Below are 17,728 nucleotides of genomic sequence, written 5' to 3' on the forward strand. Positions count from 1 at the left end.
GAAGCTCAGGCGGAAGGTTTTATATGCAATATTCTTTGATACAAAATGAGCATTTATGTTGGCACTGGCTAATTTGGCATACAAATGTAATTCTGAGTTCTTTCTTCTAGGGCAAATGGGCTCATCAGAAGTAAGAAGTACATAATATGGACCTGGATGGGCTGGGCTGTAAAGAATTGTTTGGTTTTCATAGTTATCATAGCTGTAAATATCTGTTTTGTTTGTGTTTTTGGGTATATTGGATGGATTGGAGGGATTGTTATTGTTGGAGTGACAGTTGTTAGTTGTGTTGGTGGAGATGGACTTTGTATCATTAAAATATTGATTTTCATATGGTGTGAGAGTGGTGTTTTCTTTTGCTGGTGATGTTTTTGCAGAGCACTGCGGCATTTTATTTTGCATAGAAGGCTGATTATTTTTAAACTTCTTGCTTCCAGGGTTGCTAAAAAGCTCAAATCTTTTCCTCGGGTCTAAACGAGGAGGCGGCTCCTCATCACCCATTTTCGCAGAAAATTGTATATTCTGTTGAAATTAGGAATATTAAATTTCAGGAAAATCACCAAATAAAATAATGTTTGTGTTATTGGTTAGATGGAAGGAATGTGTGTATTAGTGTTCAAAGCAAAACAAACAAAACGCATAAAAGAAAGCGAAACGGCGCGCACGTAGTCTAAAGTCAACGAGAGTTGAGGGTCCTGTATTCTATGCAGTAAAATCTGACAAGGTAAATTACAGAAAATGCAAAGATGGAAATGCTTATTTGAAATGATTTTACCTTCTTAACTTTACCATGGTCTGTTCCAGAACTGCAATGACGTAAAAATTTGTATTGCCATTACCGATTTTCCGTTATATTATCGAAAAAATTGCAAAACTAGTAGATTCTTGCAGTTACTGGAACAGAGCAAATCTCTGAAGGCATTTGGTTTCTTAAGGTGTAAGTACATAAACAGCTTGAAGTCTTCGCATGGCATATTTTGTGACATATCATAAAGGAATGCTAGAGTCGCATTCGAATTCTGCCGTCGTTTCCTTTTACTATTAGACATTAATATGCCTAGCCATGATGCCAAGCTGCTTATGTACCCTCACCTTTAAATTAGTTTTGCAAATATTTGCTCTCTTCCAGAACTACAAGAATGTAAAAGTTTTTTTTTTTCATATTGAAGAATTTTCACCAATTTGTTTACATTTTTACTAGTTTCCAGTTCCAAAACTTCTCAAAGTTGTACTAAGTATTAAGTTACACATCTTTCACTCGTTTTATTGTTAAAAAGCATTGAAAGCAAAAGATAGTTGCCTTTTCCGGAAGGGAGTTATTGTTATTAACATTACATTACGTGTCTTACTTTACTAACTAACTATAATGACATTTTTATAAATTCCAATTGGCAATGCGTTGTGTGATGAGGCAATGCCATTGTGGAATTTGACATTTGCTTGCCATCACTTGTGTTTTTGTTATTCATTTCGCAAGTTGTCAAAGGGGTCGGGTTTGTTCGTCGTCGGCGGCATCTGGTTGATGCAATAAATTAACACATTTTGCGTATATATAAAATAAATTATTTAATTACATAAACATATAAACGAAATATATATTAAAAATAATAAAATACGGAGAGATGAATGTTTGAAAAAAGAGAACAGTAGACAGAGTGCAGTATGCAATTTGTTGTTGTGTAATTAGAACGGGAGAATTACCAAAATTTGCCGGTTGTGGGTTCCAATTGAGTGTTCCTTTTCGGCTTGGTTTCTTATGGACATGGGAATTCTGGAGTAATGTTACGTGATTTGTGTTTTAAACACGATTGAGTAAAGCAAAACAAAACAGTCAAGAATCACAAAAACCCCTTGAGAAGGGTGGGGAGCACGTAAGACACACGCTTTGCTCCGGAGATTGCGCAGTACGTGCATGTTCCAATGTTTGTTGTGCGTCCGTCCGTCCATAGCCAGCCACTTGCCAGCAGCAGAAACACGCCACAGAGAACACACGAAGGCAGCCAACAAAAATATTTTGACATTAGTTGTGGATCTGCTTTTCGTTTTCCATTTGCACACAGAGTAGAGAAGAAATATCAGCCGTAGCCCATGGTAGTGAAGTGAATACTCGTACTCGAGAAGAAGAAAAATTAAAAGAAGAAAAACCAAGCAGCCAGCCTGCAGTCCACTGGCTTTAAAAAAAGAGAAAATTAATATAAAAAAAGATATAAGCCAGCCAAATATTGTTGAAAAAGTTTGTTTTTCTTTTGGAAAATATTGTGCAAAAAAGAATCATAGATGTGTTGAAGAAGAAAATCTGTGGAATATACTCCCCTTCTGGAGAAGAAGTGTATTATTGATTATTTAATAACATTTCGTGTGTGTGTGTGCGTGCGTGTGTGTCTCATTTTCATTGCGAAGGAAAACGGAGGAATTCTTAGGTTTTGAAGACGTAGTCGTCCTTAGGACCACCATCCATTAACCAGCAGCCATGGGTGAGACAACTCCCCATACACCAGCTCCTTCTCCAACAGAGGAGCATGCTGCTGCCATGGAAGCAGCAGCTGCGGCTGCCAGTTCCCAGCCAACCAATTTTAAGGTAATCATAATTGGAGCTGGCGTGGCTGGTCTGTCGGCTGCCAATCATCTTTTGCAAAATGGCTGTGACAGTTTTTGTATTTTGGAAGCCCGTGGACGTATTGGTGGTCGCATTGTTTCCATACCATTGGCCCAACAAAAGGTAAGTCATAACATATTCCAAACTTATGTAAGACAAAAAGAATGTTTGTTTTTATTCCTTTTTTTGCATTTTCTTCGTCTTCTTTTGGGGGTTATCTCCATCCAAAAAAACAAGCAAGGATGTTGCTTGGAGGAGGATGATGGGTGGACAAAAGAACGTACGCAAGCAGAAAGACAATATTTGGATAAATATGGAAGAAAAGAAATCAAAACAATAAATAGCTGGAGAATTTCTAATCTCTGGGCAATAACAAATTTATTTATTTTTTTTTTTTTTTTGGTTGCAATACAAGACCATTATCACGTACTATAAACCTAGCAACATATATTTGTTTATATGTGGGGTTAAGATAACATTGCAAATTATCTATATGGGTGACATAGGGAGATTTTGTTTTTTCATTGTGGTCATTGAAACATTTTAGGAATGCAGAAGAGATTTGCAGGCAGGTGTCTGCCGCTAAGAATGTGAAAGTATTTCAAATGCAAATTTCTTTTAACAACAAAGATATATTATTAAGCAATCTCTAACATCTATACTAATAGGTATGTTGTTATCTTAATTAAATTAATAGAATTGTTGTCATTTATATGATTTTTTTTTAGATTTTGTGTGGTTTCTTTTATGAAAAATTCTCTTTCATAAAATATTTGAGTTTTTTTTTTTTGCAAAACAATGCCTATCGGGATAAATTCCAGTGCACTAAATACAACACGAGGCCATGACATCATTATCAGCATTTTGCAGGAAATATATAAGGCCTTGCGACAAATTATTCAACATTTATTATCGATATGCCCACATACTTGAACAAGTAATAGTTAAATACTCTAAATTAAGCAAATAGACTCCAATATATCCCACCCACTGAAAATAATGACAGGCAAAATATTGATTTAACAAAATCTGCGAATTTGATAACAATTGTGGGAATAATTGTGGATGGTATATATCACACATATCATACGTCCAAAATGCGTTTTTAAATTAAAGATCTCCTTAGACGAAATCTATTTTAAAACATTTGGAATCGATCTACTTATGTCTTTCTGTTTGTGCGTCTTGATATTTGTTACCAAACTTAGAGCCAGCTGGGACATGTACAATATCGATACATTATTTTTTGTACCTCCTCCACAAAAGTATATAGTATATCTGATACAAAACGAAGCGATTACCCGAAACAGTCCAAACTTGCCTGTTTTAATATTTATGTCAAAGTTCGTTAAGGGGCGATCATGGACAATATTGAAGCTCTGCCTCTCACATATCCCCTCGATCAGCATAAAATTCTAAGATGATTTAGCGATTTCGGTCTGACCGTAATAACGCTATCTATCGAACGGATTGAGATAGAAGGCTAACATTTTGCACACATATGTGTATTTTGTTAGTAGCCAGGTTAAGTTCGTTAATGAGTTGTCTCGGTCCATGGTTACGTATAGTCCACATATAACAATACCTCCCGATTTTCGGTATTTTGACGACTTAGGTCTTATCTTATCAAAATAACGGTTTTAGACCCTAGGTCTCTTTGGACCAAATCCGTTTCAGAACATTTGCAGTCGATCTAGCGATGTCCGTTCGTCTGTCTGTCTGGTTGCTTGGCGCGCACAATAACTTTCGAAGGGAGTATCCGATTTGATCCAAACTTAGTACATCGTAATATTATCGTCAAACTTAGATCGAGTTCGCAGAAGGGCAATATCGGTCCTGTCCTTCTGGTACCTCCCACACAAAATGTCAGCATTTTCGAAGAACAGGGGTTCTTCACATCACTGCTTCACGACGACCCAAAAATGCTTACTTGTCGGAAGCAGATATCAAAGACAGCCTAGAAGCAACTTTGCTAAATTTTTTCGAGGTCGTCTCAGATTTGAATATAGCTCCACTAAGTCTGGACTAAATCGATTCAGATATAGATATAGCTTTCCCAATGGCATAATATTCACTCTGTAGCAATTATATTAGTTATGAAAAGTCGCATATAGCAGAAAAATTGGCTCCGATTTGTAGGAAGTGTTTGACTGCCTTCTGGAAAAATCAATATTTAATCGATAGCGCCCAGTTGTTGCTGTTGTAGCAGCTCATACATCTGTTCGGTTTCAATTTCCTGACTCCATTCAATCTGGTTCTTCCTCTAAGTTAAAAAGGATGCAACCTGTATGGGTTGTGTCCATAACGAGATTGGAGTTAGGTGAGTAGGCTTGGCTGGACAGCGAAATAAGTGCAGCGTGTCATATGGGCTTGTGCCACAAGCCGGACAGATGTTCGCTGTTAATCCGAGCCCAGTAGGAATTTAGGCGGCTGCACCATCCGGATCGTAATTGAGCCAACACTACTCGGGTTTGTCGGGGCAGCTTTCGTTCTTCAGCTGCGACGGGAGGGGGATGGGAGGGTCTCCTAGCACAGTATTCACTCTATATCCTTCCATGGCTTCTGAGACCGCATTAGAGTGAATACTATTCAGTCCCGCTTGATAGGCCTGTTGATCTAGAGGGTCTCTCTTATACCTCTGCACCTCTCTCTCTAGATCATGAAGGTCATGCCTGGGCGGAGGTTGCCTATCCACAAAATGGTGATTCGGGTGGCTTTGTCTATAACAACCAAGCAGGTATTGCATTGACAGCATTTTGTTATGCTGTCGCACCGGTAAGACCTTCGCCTCCTCATGTAGGTGATCGACAGGTGTCATGAGGAGGCACCCCGTTGCGGTTCTAAGGGCGGCATTCTGGCAGGACTGAATATACATGAATACATAGCGCCCAGTTGTGACGATTGGTGCAAAAGAGAGAGAGAATGAGAGAGAGTAGGGACGAAGTCTTGTTATAACGAGCTGCTGAGTGCAGATTGGAACAGAAAAATTAAAGACGGAACGACTAATAGCCTCTGGAGGTGCCAGCAATTACATTGAGGCTTTTATTTCTGGGTTTCATTATTTTGTGTCCTGAATTAAGATATAAGGCGTGAGGCGAGAAATGGAGAAGGGTATAATTAATTACAATGATTCTATAGGAATCAGGGATGTACGCAGGTTTTCCAGGTCCACTGGGAAATTGCCAATATTTTTTTTGTTTTTTGAATGAAAAAGTTAATTTTTTGTCAGTGGGGGACGACCCTGAAATGTAATTGTATGACATGAGATGCAATGTCTGTACGTATCTGACAGAAATAATAATTTCTTATTAATAATAAGACTCAAAAGTTTTAAATAAATAAAAAATTGCAAATTATTTTTTTTGTGAAACTTTGTTGCTTAGTTCTAGGTTTATCAGATCCGACTTTACAACATTGACGAGTTTTCAAATGAAATGCCACAACGTCGGGTACACAGAACCGCCTATCAGCTATTGTAATGCACATGCACCCAGCAGAATGCATTTAAGTTATGTATGCTTCCAAATAGGAAGGCCTTTTGGCGATATCAGATCAGAATTTATGTGAATTTATCAGATCAGAATTTGTAGTTCCACGCCTATCACACCGTCGAAATTTACCTTAAAGGCCTTATTATAGCGAAGATCTTCGTGAGTCTTATCTAATTTGTACAACTGTTGGATCTATTACCTTTACCTATTTTCGAGTCATCTGAACGGAAAGTGTTGACCGGAGGTCTATTTAATTCACTTGGAAGATAAATAGTGGATGTGTTAAAGTTAAGAACCTGTGCAATATAGTCGCTACTTTTGATTTTGTATAACCGGTATGGCTAACTACTTTCATTAAGCCTTACAAGTCCTGTAGCTGTAGGACAGGAAGATCTTTTAGAAGATCTTTTAGAGCAGAAAATTAAGGATTTAAACGTAAAAAGATTTGTATTTCCACGCCGACCATACCGCTGATATAAAGTTTAATTAATTGTAGCGAAGGTCTCAGTAGTTTTCATCCACTTTGTACTACTGTTGGATCTGTCACCCTTATCCATTTTCGAGTTATCTGAAGAAAAAGTGTTGACCGGAGGTCTATTTAATTGTCTCTGAAAGATAAATCTGGTTTGCGTAAAGATTGAGGACCTGTGCAATACCAACTAGCTTTTGACTCGGTACAACCGGTGGGACTCACTACTCTCAGGATGTCTTGTTACACTTATAGAGGCCTGAAATTGAAGAAATAGGTCCGGTAGCTATCAGATACATTAGAGTAGGAAATAAGTGTTTTAAGCGCACAACGATTTGTATTTCCACGCCTACCATATCGCTAAAATAAACTTTAAAGGCCATATTGTGGCGAAGATATCCGTAGGTTTCATCTATTCTGTACAACTGTCGGATATAGTCGTTAACGTTTGAATCGGTACAACTGGAATGACCCACTGATCCCATTAAACCTAGCTACAATTCAAGCGGCACAAAATTGAATTAATATCGCTTTAAAATCCGCCTGGGCTGTATTTGTTTCAAATTTCTATATTTATTATCAAGCACCTTTCACCAAACAGAGTATTCATAATATAAGACAGGACAGATTGCAGTCGTGTTAAAAACCATTAAAAATCGACGTTTCCCATTGTATTACATATATATCTCAGCTTGATATAAATAACATAACTTGTTATTGTTTTTATTCATTTTTTTGCCAAAAGATTACAAATGTTACCCACTTGCATATCACACAGTAAGTTTCCATTCATGCATTCTTCTCCATATGAGCTTGTGTGTTGAGGGCTTTTCATTTCAATTATTTCTTTCTTCGTTGTTTCTTCTTCTTCTCATTCTGATATATTAAATTTCTTTCTGCCAAGTTTCTTGAGTATCAGCTACACAAACTGCCAGTAAATGTTTCATAATTGCAATAATTATGGGTAGATGCTATTATGCGCGAGAGATATCGAATTCATCGATACGAAAAACAGAAAAAAAAACGGGGTAAAAGTGAAACACGATCAATCATGTTTTACATAGTTGGTAATTTAATTAGATTAGATTAATCACACTCTTGTTAACAACACCTCTAAATCGTAACGTTGGTTGTGTTACGCTTGTAGATGCTGAAATGGAAAATATTCATTGAGGTTTTTTATACTCTCCGCCATAGTATGGAGGGTATATTAAGCTTGTCATTCCGTTTGTAAGCCTCGAAATATACATTTTAGACCCCACAAAGTATATATATTCTTGATCAGCATAAAATTCTATTTCGATTTAGCGATGTCTGTCTGTGGAAATCATTATAGCTTCCGAACGAATTGAAGTAAATTGATAAAATTTTACTCAAATGTATATTATGTCTGCAGGACTTTTGGTATTGAAAATGGGCCATAGGTCCTCCCGATATTCGGTATCTGACAGAAAATTGTCTGTACAGGTCCACGTCTTCGTATAGCCCCCATATAACGGTACCTCCCGATATTTGGTATTTTGATGATTTGAGCGACAATATTCATCGAAATTGTTTCAAATTTGGTATATGAAGTTCGAAATGGATACTACAACCTATGACAGCAAATTGTCTGTGCAGGTCCACGTCTTCGTATAGCCACCATATAACGGTACCTCCCGATATTCGGTACTTTGTTGATTTTAGCGACGATAATTACCAGAATTATTTCAAATTTGGTATTTGAAGTTTGGAATGGATACTACAGCCTAAGACAGAAAATTGTCTGTACAGGTCAACGTCTTCTTATAGCCCCCCATATATCGGTACCTTCCGATATACGGTACTTTGCTGAATTTAGCGACGGTATTCACCGAAATTGTTTTAAGTTTGGTATTTGATGTTCGTAATAGATACTACAGCCTATGACAGCAAATTGTCTGTACAGGTCCACGTCTTCTATTAGCCCCCACACAACGGTACCTCCCGATATTCGGTATTTTGATGATTTGAGCGACAATATTTATCGGAATTGTTTCAAATTTGGTTTTTTAAGGTCGTAGTGGATACTACAGCCTAAGACAGAAAATTGTCTGTACAGGTCCACGTCTTCGTATAGCCCCATAATAACGGTACCTCCCGATATTCGGTATTTTAATGATTTGAGCGACAATATTCATCGGAATTGTTTCAAATTTGTTATCTGATGCTCGTAATGGATACCACAGCCTAAGACAGAAAATTGTCTGTGCAGGTCCACGTCTTCCTATAGCCCCCCATATAACGGTACCTCCCGATATTCGGTATTTTGATGATCTTAGCGACAATATTCATCGGAATTGTTTCAAAATTGGTATTTGAATTTTGAAATGGATACTACAGCCTAAGACAGAAAATTTTCTGTGGTGGTCCACGTCTTCGCACAGCCCCCATATAACGTAACCTCCCGATATTCAGTATTTTGATGATTTGAGCGACAATATCGGAATTGTTTCAAATTTGGTATTTGAAGTTCGAAATAGATACTACAGCCTAAGACAGAAAATTGTCTGTACAGGTCCACGTCTTCTTATAGCCCCCCATACATCGGTACCTCCCGATATTCGGTATTTTGATGATTTGAGCGACAATATTCAGCGGAATTGTTTCAAATTTGGTACTTAAAGTTCGAAATGGATACTACAGCCTAAGACAGAAAATTGTCTGTGCAGGCCCACGTCTTCGAATAGCCCCCATACAACGTTACCTCCAGATATTCGGTACTTTGTTGATTTTAGCGACAATATTCATCGGAATTGTTTCAAAATTGGTATTTGAAGTTCGCAATGAATACTACATCCTAAGACAGAAAATTGTCTGTGCAGGTCCACGTTTTCGTATAGCCCCCATACAACGGTACCTCCCGATATTGGGTCTTTTGATGATTTGAGCTACAATATTCATCGGAATTGTTTCAAATTTGGTATATGAAGTTCGAAATGGATACTACAGCCTATGACAGGAGATTGTCTATGCATGTCCACGTCTTCGTATAGCCCCCATACAACGGTACCTCCCGATATTCGGTATTTTGATAATTTTAGCGACATTATTCATCGAAATTGTTTCAAATTTGGTATTTGATGTTCGTAATGGATACTACAGCCTAAGACAGAAAATTGTCTGTACAGGTCCACGTCTTCTTATAGCCCCCCATACATCGGTACCTTCCGATATTCGGTATTTTGATGATTTGAGCGACAATATTCATCGAAATTATTTCAAATTTGGTATTTGAAGTTCAAAATGGATACTACAGCCTATGACAGGAGATTGTCTGTGCATGTCCGCGTCTTCGTATAGCCCCCATATAAAAGTACCTCCCGATATTTGGTATTTTGATGATTTGAGCGACAATATTCATCGGAATTGTTTCAAATTTGGTATTTGAAGTTCAAAATGGATACTACAGTCTAAGACAGAAAATTGCCTGTACGGGTCCACATCTTCGTATAGCTCCCATATAACGTTACCTCCCGGCATTCGGTATTTTGAAGATTTTAGCTATATTATTCACCGATTTTTTTTTAAGTTTCTCATTTGAATAGTATATTGGCTTATGACAAGAGTTACCATGTCGTCGTATAGACCCTAAAATTACAGCAACATTCGGTATTTTTAAGATGTTAACAGAATTTTTAACGGATTTTATTGTTTTTGAGAATTGCAAAATTCGTTCCAAATAGTGGAGGGTATTCAAAAATCGGCTTGGTCGAACTTACAGCTTTTTTACTTGTTTATTTCTCGTTCATTGCAAAAAATTGAGAGATTTTTGATCGAAATGAACCTCAAGTGGATTTCTATTGGCCGGTATATTTCAAGCACGTGCCTAATGCAATAATGGAATTATTTCATGCTGTTCAAATACTTGAATACCTCAAATACTTCTTCTGTGCTCCACATTTTCTATTAATAAAACTGCAATTTTGCAACCACATCGTCCCACAGATCGACCGGCCATCACAATTTGTCATTTCCTCATATAGCCACGATAGCCTCTTTCTGTCCAATGCCTTTTTTTAAACATTCCCTGAAAACTGGCTGTATTGCATGTTGGTGTGCCTTAGCCATCCCGAATGGCTATTTTTATACGGCTGTCGTATAGAGAGTCATCACTTTCACCAAAAACCGAACCAGACCAAAATAGGGGACAGCAGCCGTTCCCTAACGAACCAAAAAAATTCATAATCATGCGAAAGCCATGTCTTTTTGAGGGTTTTTTTGTTTTGTTTTGCTTTGCTTTACACAACAACTGACCACTGCCACCAAATGAAAAAAAAAACGTCAACAGCAATAACGAACAGGAATGATAAGCTGCAGCAACAGGCAGAGAGCTTCTATGTTTATCAAGAATCATGTGTTGCATTGAGTCAGTGTGGCCAGCCAGCCAACCAGCTGTATGACGTGTTTCTTCGTTGCCAGCAGCATAAACGTTTACCTTGTAATCTTTAGCTTCCGTATGGTGAGTTAATCCGCTTGCTAATTTCTTTTGTTGCTGTTTTGTTATCGTTTCCTTTTTTTCATTCTAGATCAGGGGCGTGTATGGGTTTTTCCACAAGAAAGGGGTTTCTCAGCAATTCGAAATCACATGAATTGGACGTCTTTACCAAGAAAAATAACTTGCCCACAATCACTGAACAAGAATCAACTCCGACGCCCATGTTCTCAATCAAAATGCATGTTTTCTCATTTTCTTTTCTGTTGCCATGTTATTGGGGGCTTGATTTCTTTCCTTGCATCTGACCATCATATGGTCGGTCGTCGTCGTGGTCGTCAATGCGTATATTATTTTTCGCATGTATTGTAAACCGAACATTGCCAATGACTACATGAGCGTCTTTATGCTTTGCAATGAGAAGCGGAGAATCATGTGTTTGTGCGATTTATTTTTTTTTGTTTTTAATTTTGTAAACGTCCTTGTGGTAGGTTATTTATTTTACTTTGTTGTGGCGGCCACCTTTCTTTTTCGAATGAAATGGTATTTGCAAATTTGTTGCGTATTTTGTCAACTGCTGCTGATGATGATGATGTTAACACCCTACTTTGCTTGATGGATTAGACTGGTTTTGTCTGTTATATGTCCCATGTTTGTGTTGTCGTCGTCGACTTGCAAGTTCATCAACCTACCTTGAAGAGAAAATTTAATTTACTCAAGTTAAAAAAAGCTACAAATTTTTATTGTTTTTTTAATTGCTTTAAAAATTTCTAAGCTTGTTATTTAATGACACAAGTCTATAGAGATTTTGCAGCAGAAGAGTAAAAGAGATACTGGGAATTCAAATAATTTTTAGAGAATCCTTACACGTGCCATCCAGGACCTCTGAAAAGAGGGAATAGGTAGAATAAAAAAATTCATTCTCTGGGAAAAGATAATCGACGTTATGGTTTTAATAACGGAGATAAGTTCTCAAAATAGGTAGAACGAAAAGAGGAAATAGGTAGAATAAAAAATTCATTCTCTGGGAAAAGATAATCGACATTATGGTTTTAATTACTGAGATAAGTTCTCAAAATTCCTGATTTGAGGGGCGCCAATCTTACATTGGGATGCCCGGAAGATGTCTAGCAAAAACTTACATTACCAAATAATAGGTTTCCTAAAAAATTGTTGTCAATCAAAAGTACTTACAAATCAACCTATTGATCCATTATTACACCCTTCCATTTGTAACACATCCAATAGTTGCACAAAGTTTTCAAATTATTTAAGGATAATTATATAAATAATAAGCTATAAAAGTCTGCCTTCTCGTATAGCTCCCATATTACAGTACCTCCCAACATTTGGTTTTTTTTTTATTATATAAACCACATTTTCTCACGTACACTCAGTCATATGGCTACAGAGTTTATATGCCAAAACGTGTCTCATCGAAATAGCTCTTTTGGACCCTAGGTCTCTTTGGAGCAAGTCCGTTTTAGGATATTTGGTCTATCTAGGGGTGTCCGCATCTGTCTGTCTGGCATGTGCGCACGATAACTTCGAAGGGAGTATTCGATTTGACCCAAACATGGCAGATCGTTATATAATTATTAAACTTATATCGAGTTCGGAGATTGATCAACTCTATCAAGTATCTCCCCCACAAAAGCTAAAAATTTTGAATAATTAAAACTTTCATAAAATGTTAAATAAGAATCCGATTGCCCTCAAATTTGGAACATCCCAATATTTCTACAAACAGAACATCTGGTGCGAAGGTGGAATTTATCGAACCACTCCTTCACAACGGGCCAAATATTTTAATTAGCATAAAACGCAAAATGATTTCTTTCAAACTTGGCACATTACAAAATTCTATCAACACAAGATCTGATGTGAAGATGGAATATATCTGACCACTCCTTCTGGTATCTCCCTCACTTTGGGTCAAAAATTTGAATGACCAAAACGCCTATAAAATGTGAAATAAGCATCCAATTCTCCTAAAATTACGACCCTCTCCTCCTTGTACTTTCCCCACAATGTGGACAACGTTTTGTATAACAAGACGATCATAAAATGCGAATTAAGCATCCGATTCTCTTTAAATTTCACATATCCCAGTGGTTCTGAAAAAAGATCTGGTGTAAAGATTACAGATATCGGTCTACTAAAAAATTTGACTAACAATATAATTATTCGCATAAAATTGAAAATAAAATTTCGTGTATCTTTCGCTATTCAATATTTTGATGATTTAGGCCAAACTTTATCGAGTAATTGTTTTGAAATTGCTATTTAGAGTTGGTAATGGGCCCTACACCGGGAAAAAACCATTATTCGGCGTTTTGATGATCCTAGCAACATTTTTATTTGGAATTGTTTCAAATTTGGTGTGTGTGAGACTCGAAACTTTTATTTAAAAGTAGTATTTTTACTAAATGGCGGAGGGCAATGAAATTTCGTCTGTCCTGTGGAACTGGAACGTCTGTGGAAATCACTCTAGCTTCCGAACGAAATGAAGTAGATTGATAAAATTTTACTCAAATGTATATTATGTTTGCAGGACTTTTGGTATTGAAAATTGTTTGTGCAGGTCCACGTCTTCGTATAGCCCACATATAACGGCACCTTCCAATATTCGGTATTTTGATGATTTTATGCGACAATATTCATCGGAATTGTTTCAAATTTGTTATTTGTAGTTTGTAATGGATACTACGGCCTATGACAGAAAATTGTCCGTACAGGTCCACGCCTTCGCATAGTCGCCATATAATGATACCTTTCTATATTCGGTATTTTGATGATTTTAGCGACATTTTTCACCGAAATTGTCTCACATTTGATATTAAAGGTTCGTAATGGATACTACAGCCTATGACAGAAAATTGTCCGTGCTGGTCCACGCCTTCGCATAGTCGCAACATTATGGTAGCTTCCTATATTCGGTATTTTGATGATTTTAAAGACATTATGCACCGGAATTGTTTCAAATTTGGTATTTGAAGTTCGTAATGGATACTACAGACTAAGACCAAAAATTGTCTGTGCAGGTACACGTCTTCGTATAGCCCCATATAACGGTGCCTCCCGATATTCGGTATTTTGATGATTTCAGCGACATTATTCACCGGAATTGTTTGAATCTTGGTATTTGAAGTTCGTAATAGATACTACAGTCTATGACAAATAATTGTCTGCCACGTCCACGTTTTGATATAGACCCAAATAACACCACCTCTCGATTTTCGGAATTTTGTGATTTTAGCTACATTATTTACCGAAATTATTTCAAAATTGGTATTTGAAGTTCGTAATGGATACTGCAGGCTATGAAAGAAAATTGTCTGTGCTGATCCACGTCTTCGTATAGCAACGGTGCCTCCCGATATTCGGTATTTTGATGATTTTAGCGACAATATTCACCGGAATTGTTTTAAATTTTGTATTTAAGGTTCGTAATGGATACTTCAGCCTAAGACAGAAAATTGTATGTGCAGTTCCACGTTTTGGTATATTCCCCATATAACTCCCTACATTCGGTATTTTTATGATTTTTATGACGCAGGTTCACGTCGTCGTATAGACCCTAATATTACGGCTATAACCGGTATTTTTAAGATTGTTAAAGAATTTTTAGCTGACTTTTTTTTTTTTTTTAAATTTTCAAAATCGTTCCAAATGGCGGAGGATATTCAAAGTTCGGCTCGGCCGAACTTACGGTTTTTTAACTTGTTTACTTCTTAATTATTATTTAATCCTAATCCCTATTTGAATATTTTCAAGAATATGACAAATTTTCCTGAAATCTACTTTTTATGATTCTGTATGTTAGGTGGGCTATTGGATTGCCTATATTCGAGCTCTATAATACTTGAGTGTCAAGATTGACGTACATATCTTCGTGACTTTTGTAATTGTTTTACCCATATTGAAGTTCTTGTTCATTAATGACACTGGATGGTTAGAATACTTTTCCAATGACAATTGTTCAAATCGATTTAAAGCATTTTAAAGTTTGAAAAGTTTCCATAAACGCTTTTGTTCAACACCGATGTTAATGTTTACATTTTCATGCTTGACAAGTTATAGCCAACCATAATCAATTAGTTGCTGTTGCTGTGATATGGTTCGATTATGATTTCTATGTAATGTTGTTTTCTTTGTTGACCGCACCACGGCGATGTAAAAAAGGCTTTACCCATCCAAATATAACACCTTTTAAGACATTTAACTTGTAATGTCATTGCAAACGAAACGAAAAACATTTGCTTTTCTCATTAACGCTTTTGTTTTTTCTTCTTTTTTGTCACCGTCGTCGTCGTCGTCTCAATGCTTCAAAAATATGGACTTTTTAATAGAAAATAACAGCAATAAAAAAATAAGTTTAAAAAAATTTGTTGTGTCATATTTAGAGGTGGAGGAGAAACTGGCATAGGCCGCCGTCTTTAATTTATGTTGTCTTCTGTGTGCTCTTTTTTTAGTTGCTTGGCTTTTTGGTCTGAGGCTAAGTGCATTTTAATTTGTGGTTAATGAAGAAATGAATGTGCCCAACCGCACGCGGAATGTGGCTTTCCGTTGATAACGAAATGGCAGAGAAAAAAAAAACAAAGTTTTTTTTTCAAAAAGTTCGTTCATTTTGAAATCTGTTGGGATTTACTTGCATTTGGTTTCGAAAAAACACCAAACAATTGTTGGGAGTTTCAAGTAATGATGTATCGTGTTTGAAATGTGTACGGTAATAAACAATAGACAGGTTTTTTTCTTATTTTTAATTTTTTTTCTCGTCTGGGTGTCATAAATCGAATGTAATTTTGAAAACAAGCTTAATGTAGGTTAGAAAAATAATGAAAATTAAATTGAACAAAAAATGCCAAATGGGTAGCAATAATTCGGAGAAGATATTAAATCAACTGGAAAATGAGCTCAACAAAATTTTGAAAAAAAAGATATAAACTTCTAAAAAATAAATTTGAAAAAGTAAAAAAAGACTGGAAAATTAAAAAAAGTTAACCTATCCGGTTAGTGATGTAGGTCAGACAAAGTTTCTCAGTTTCTCTTTAATGAGATTCCGGTAAAATTTGTAAAAGATGTTGCTTTTCTTCTTTAAATGACTTCAGAAGCATGTCATATTTTGGAAAATTAAACAAGTCATATATTTAAGGAAATTTTTGAAAAGGATCGTTATATTCTATCAAAGATAACCGGATTTTTATACCCTCAGCCATATGGCTGCAGAGGGTATACAGGGTGAGATAAAAAATTTGCAACAAAGTCACACGCCATAATTTATATTTTTTTAAATGTTATTGAATGAAAGCAAAAAATATCGGAAATATCATCAAATTTTAGAATAAGTTTAGATTTATTCGAATTGGTCACCTTTGGCTCAAATTATGGCCTTCAAACGGCCAATGCAACCGTCACACACTACCCGAATGTTGCTCTGCGGTATTTTGGCCCATTCCCGGCGAAGCGCTTGCTTGAGGTGATCGACACTTTGGTCATATGGCTGCAGAGGGTATACAGGGTGAGATAAAAAAAAACTGCAACAAAGGCAAACGCCATAATTTTTACATTTTTGTTTTTTAATTTTATTCAATGAAAGCAAAAAATGTCGGAAATATCATCAAATTTTAGAATAAGTTTAGGTTTGTTCGAATTGATCACCTTTGGCATTAATTATGGCTTTCAAACGGTCAAACGGCCACACGCTGCCCGAAAGTTGCTCTGCGGTATTTTGGCCCATTCCCGGCGAAGCGCTTCCTTGAGGTGATCGACACTTTGGTATTTTTTAGTGCCAACCTTGCTTTCCAAAAAAACTCCAGACACAATAGTCCAACGGATTGGTATCCTAAGATTTTGGTGGCCATTGTGCGTTGGAAATGAAGCGAGGAGCCTCATTTTGTAACCATTCTTGGGTGGCGCGTGCTGAGTGCGATGGTCCTGAGTCCTGTTGGAATATCCAAGGTCTGTGGCCAAAATGTGTGCGTGCTCAAGGCTTTAATACACCCTCCAGAATATTTTCGCGATAATATTCGGCATTTATTGTGATGTCACGGTCGATTAACACGAACGGAGAGCGGCCATCGTCCGTTATGGCGGCCCACACCATCACCATGGCCGGCGCTTGAGTTCTGGTGGCCAACCGAAGGTGCACATTTTCAGCAGACCTCTTTGGCAAGTAAACACGATCATTTTGTTTTCTCATAGGAGAAAACCAAATTCGGCAGTTCACCACTTTCGGCCAAGCGAAGCAATTCTTTAGCTTTTTTGAGTCTATTTTCTTTCTGTTTCGTTGTAAGTTCTTGCACTTTTTGGAATTTCAATGGATTTATCCCGAGTTCATTTTTCAATATTTGCCGAATGGAATATTGCGATATGTTCAGCTCACGAGCCATTTTTCGGCAACTGCGACGCGGGTTTCGATTAAGTCGCTTTTTTACTTTTCGCACCATTTCTGCTGATGTTGTTGTTTTCTTCCGTCCACTTCCTTGACGTCGGGCTCCACTACCAGTATCACGGTAACGAGCAATGGTACGAGACACAAAAGATTTATTCACATTTAAATGCTGGAGTGCTCTAACGATAGCCAGTTGTGGGTTTCCAGCCAAATATAAAGAAATCACACCATCCCGCTTGAATTCCATCACAAATACATTTTTTTCTGGCAAATTCTCACCAAAATGCTTTTGTACGTTTGTAAAAAATATAATAAACTGTTACTG

General features: G+C 36.9%; 1 protein-coding gene across 1 annotated transcript in view; it reads left to right on the top strand.

Moving 5' to 3' along the window:
• Positions 1-1,469: 1,469 nt before the first annotated feature.
• LOC131804109 (peroxisomal N(1)-acetyl-spermine/spermidine oxidase-like) overlaps positions 1,470-17,728 on the top strand; it is a 35,607-nt gene continuing 19,348 nt past the window's right edge. The window contains exon 1 of the mRNA XM_059126488.1: positions 1,470-2,719. Within this exon, the coding sequence (XP_058982471.1) occupies positions 2,471-2,719 (249 nt within the window). The 5' untranslated portion in view covers positions 1,470-2,470. The remainder of the gene's footprint in view (positions 2,720-17,728) is intronic.

The sequence above is a fragment of the Musca domestica genome, unplaced genomic scaffold (assembly GCF_030504385.1).
Source record: "Musca domestica strain aabys unplaced genomic scaffold, Musca_domestica.polishedcontigs.V.1.1 39, whole genome shotgun sequence".
Lineage (NCBI taxonomy): Eukaryota > Metazoa > Arthropoda > Insecta > Diptera > Muscidae > Musca > Musca domestica.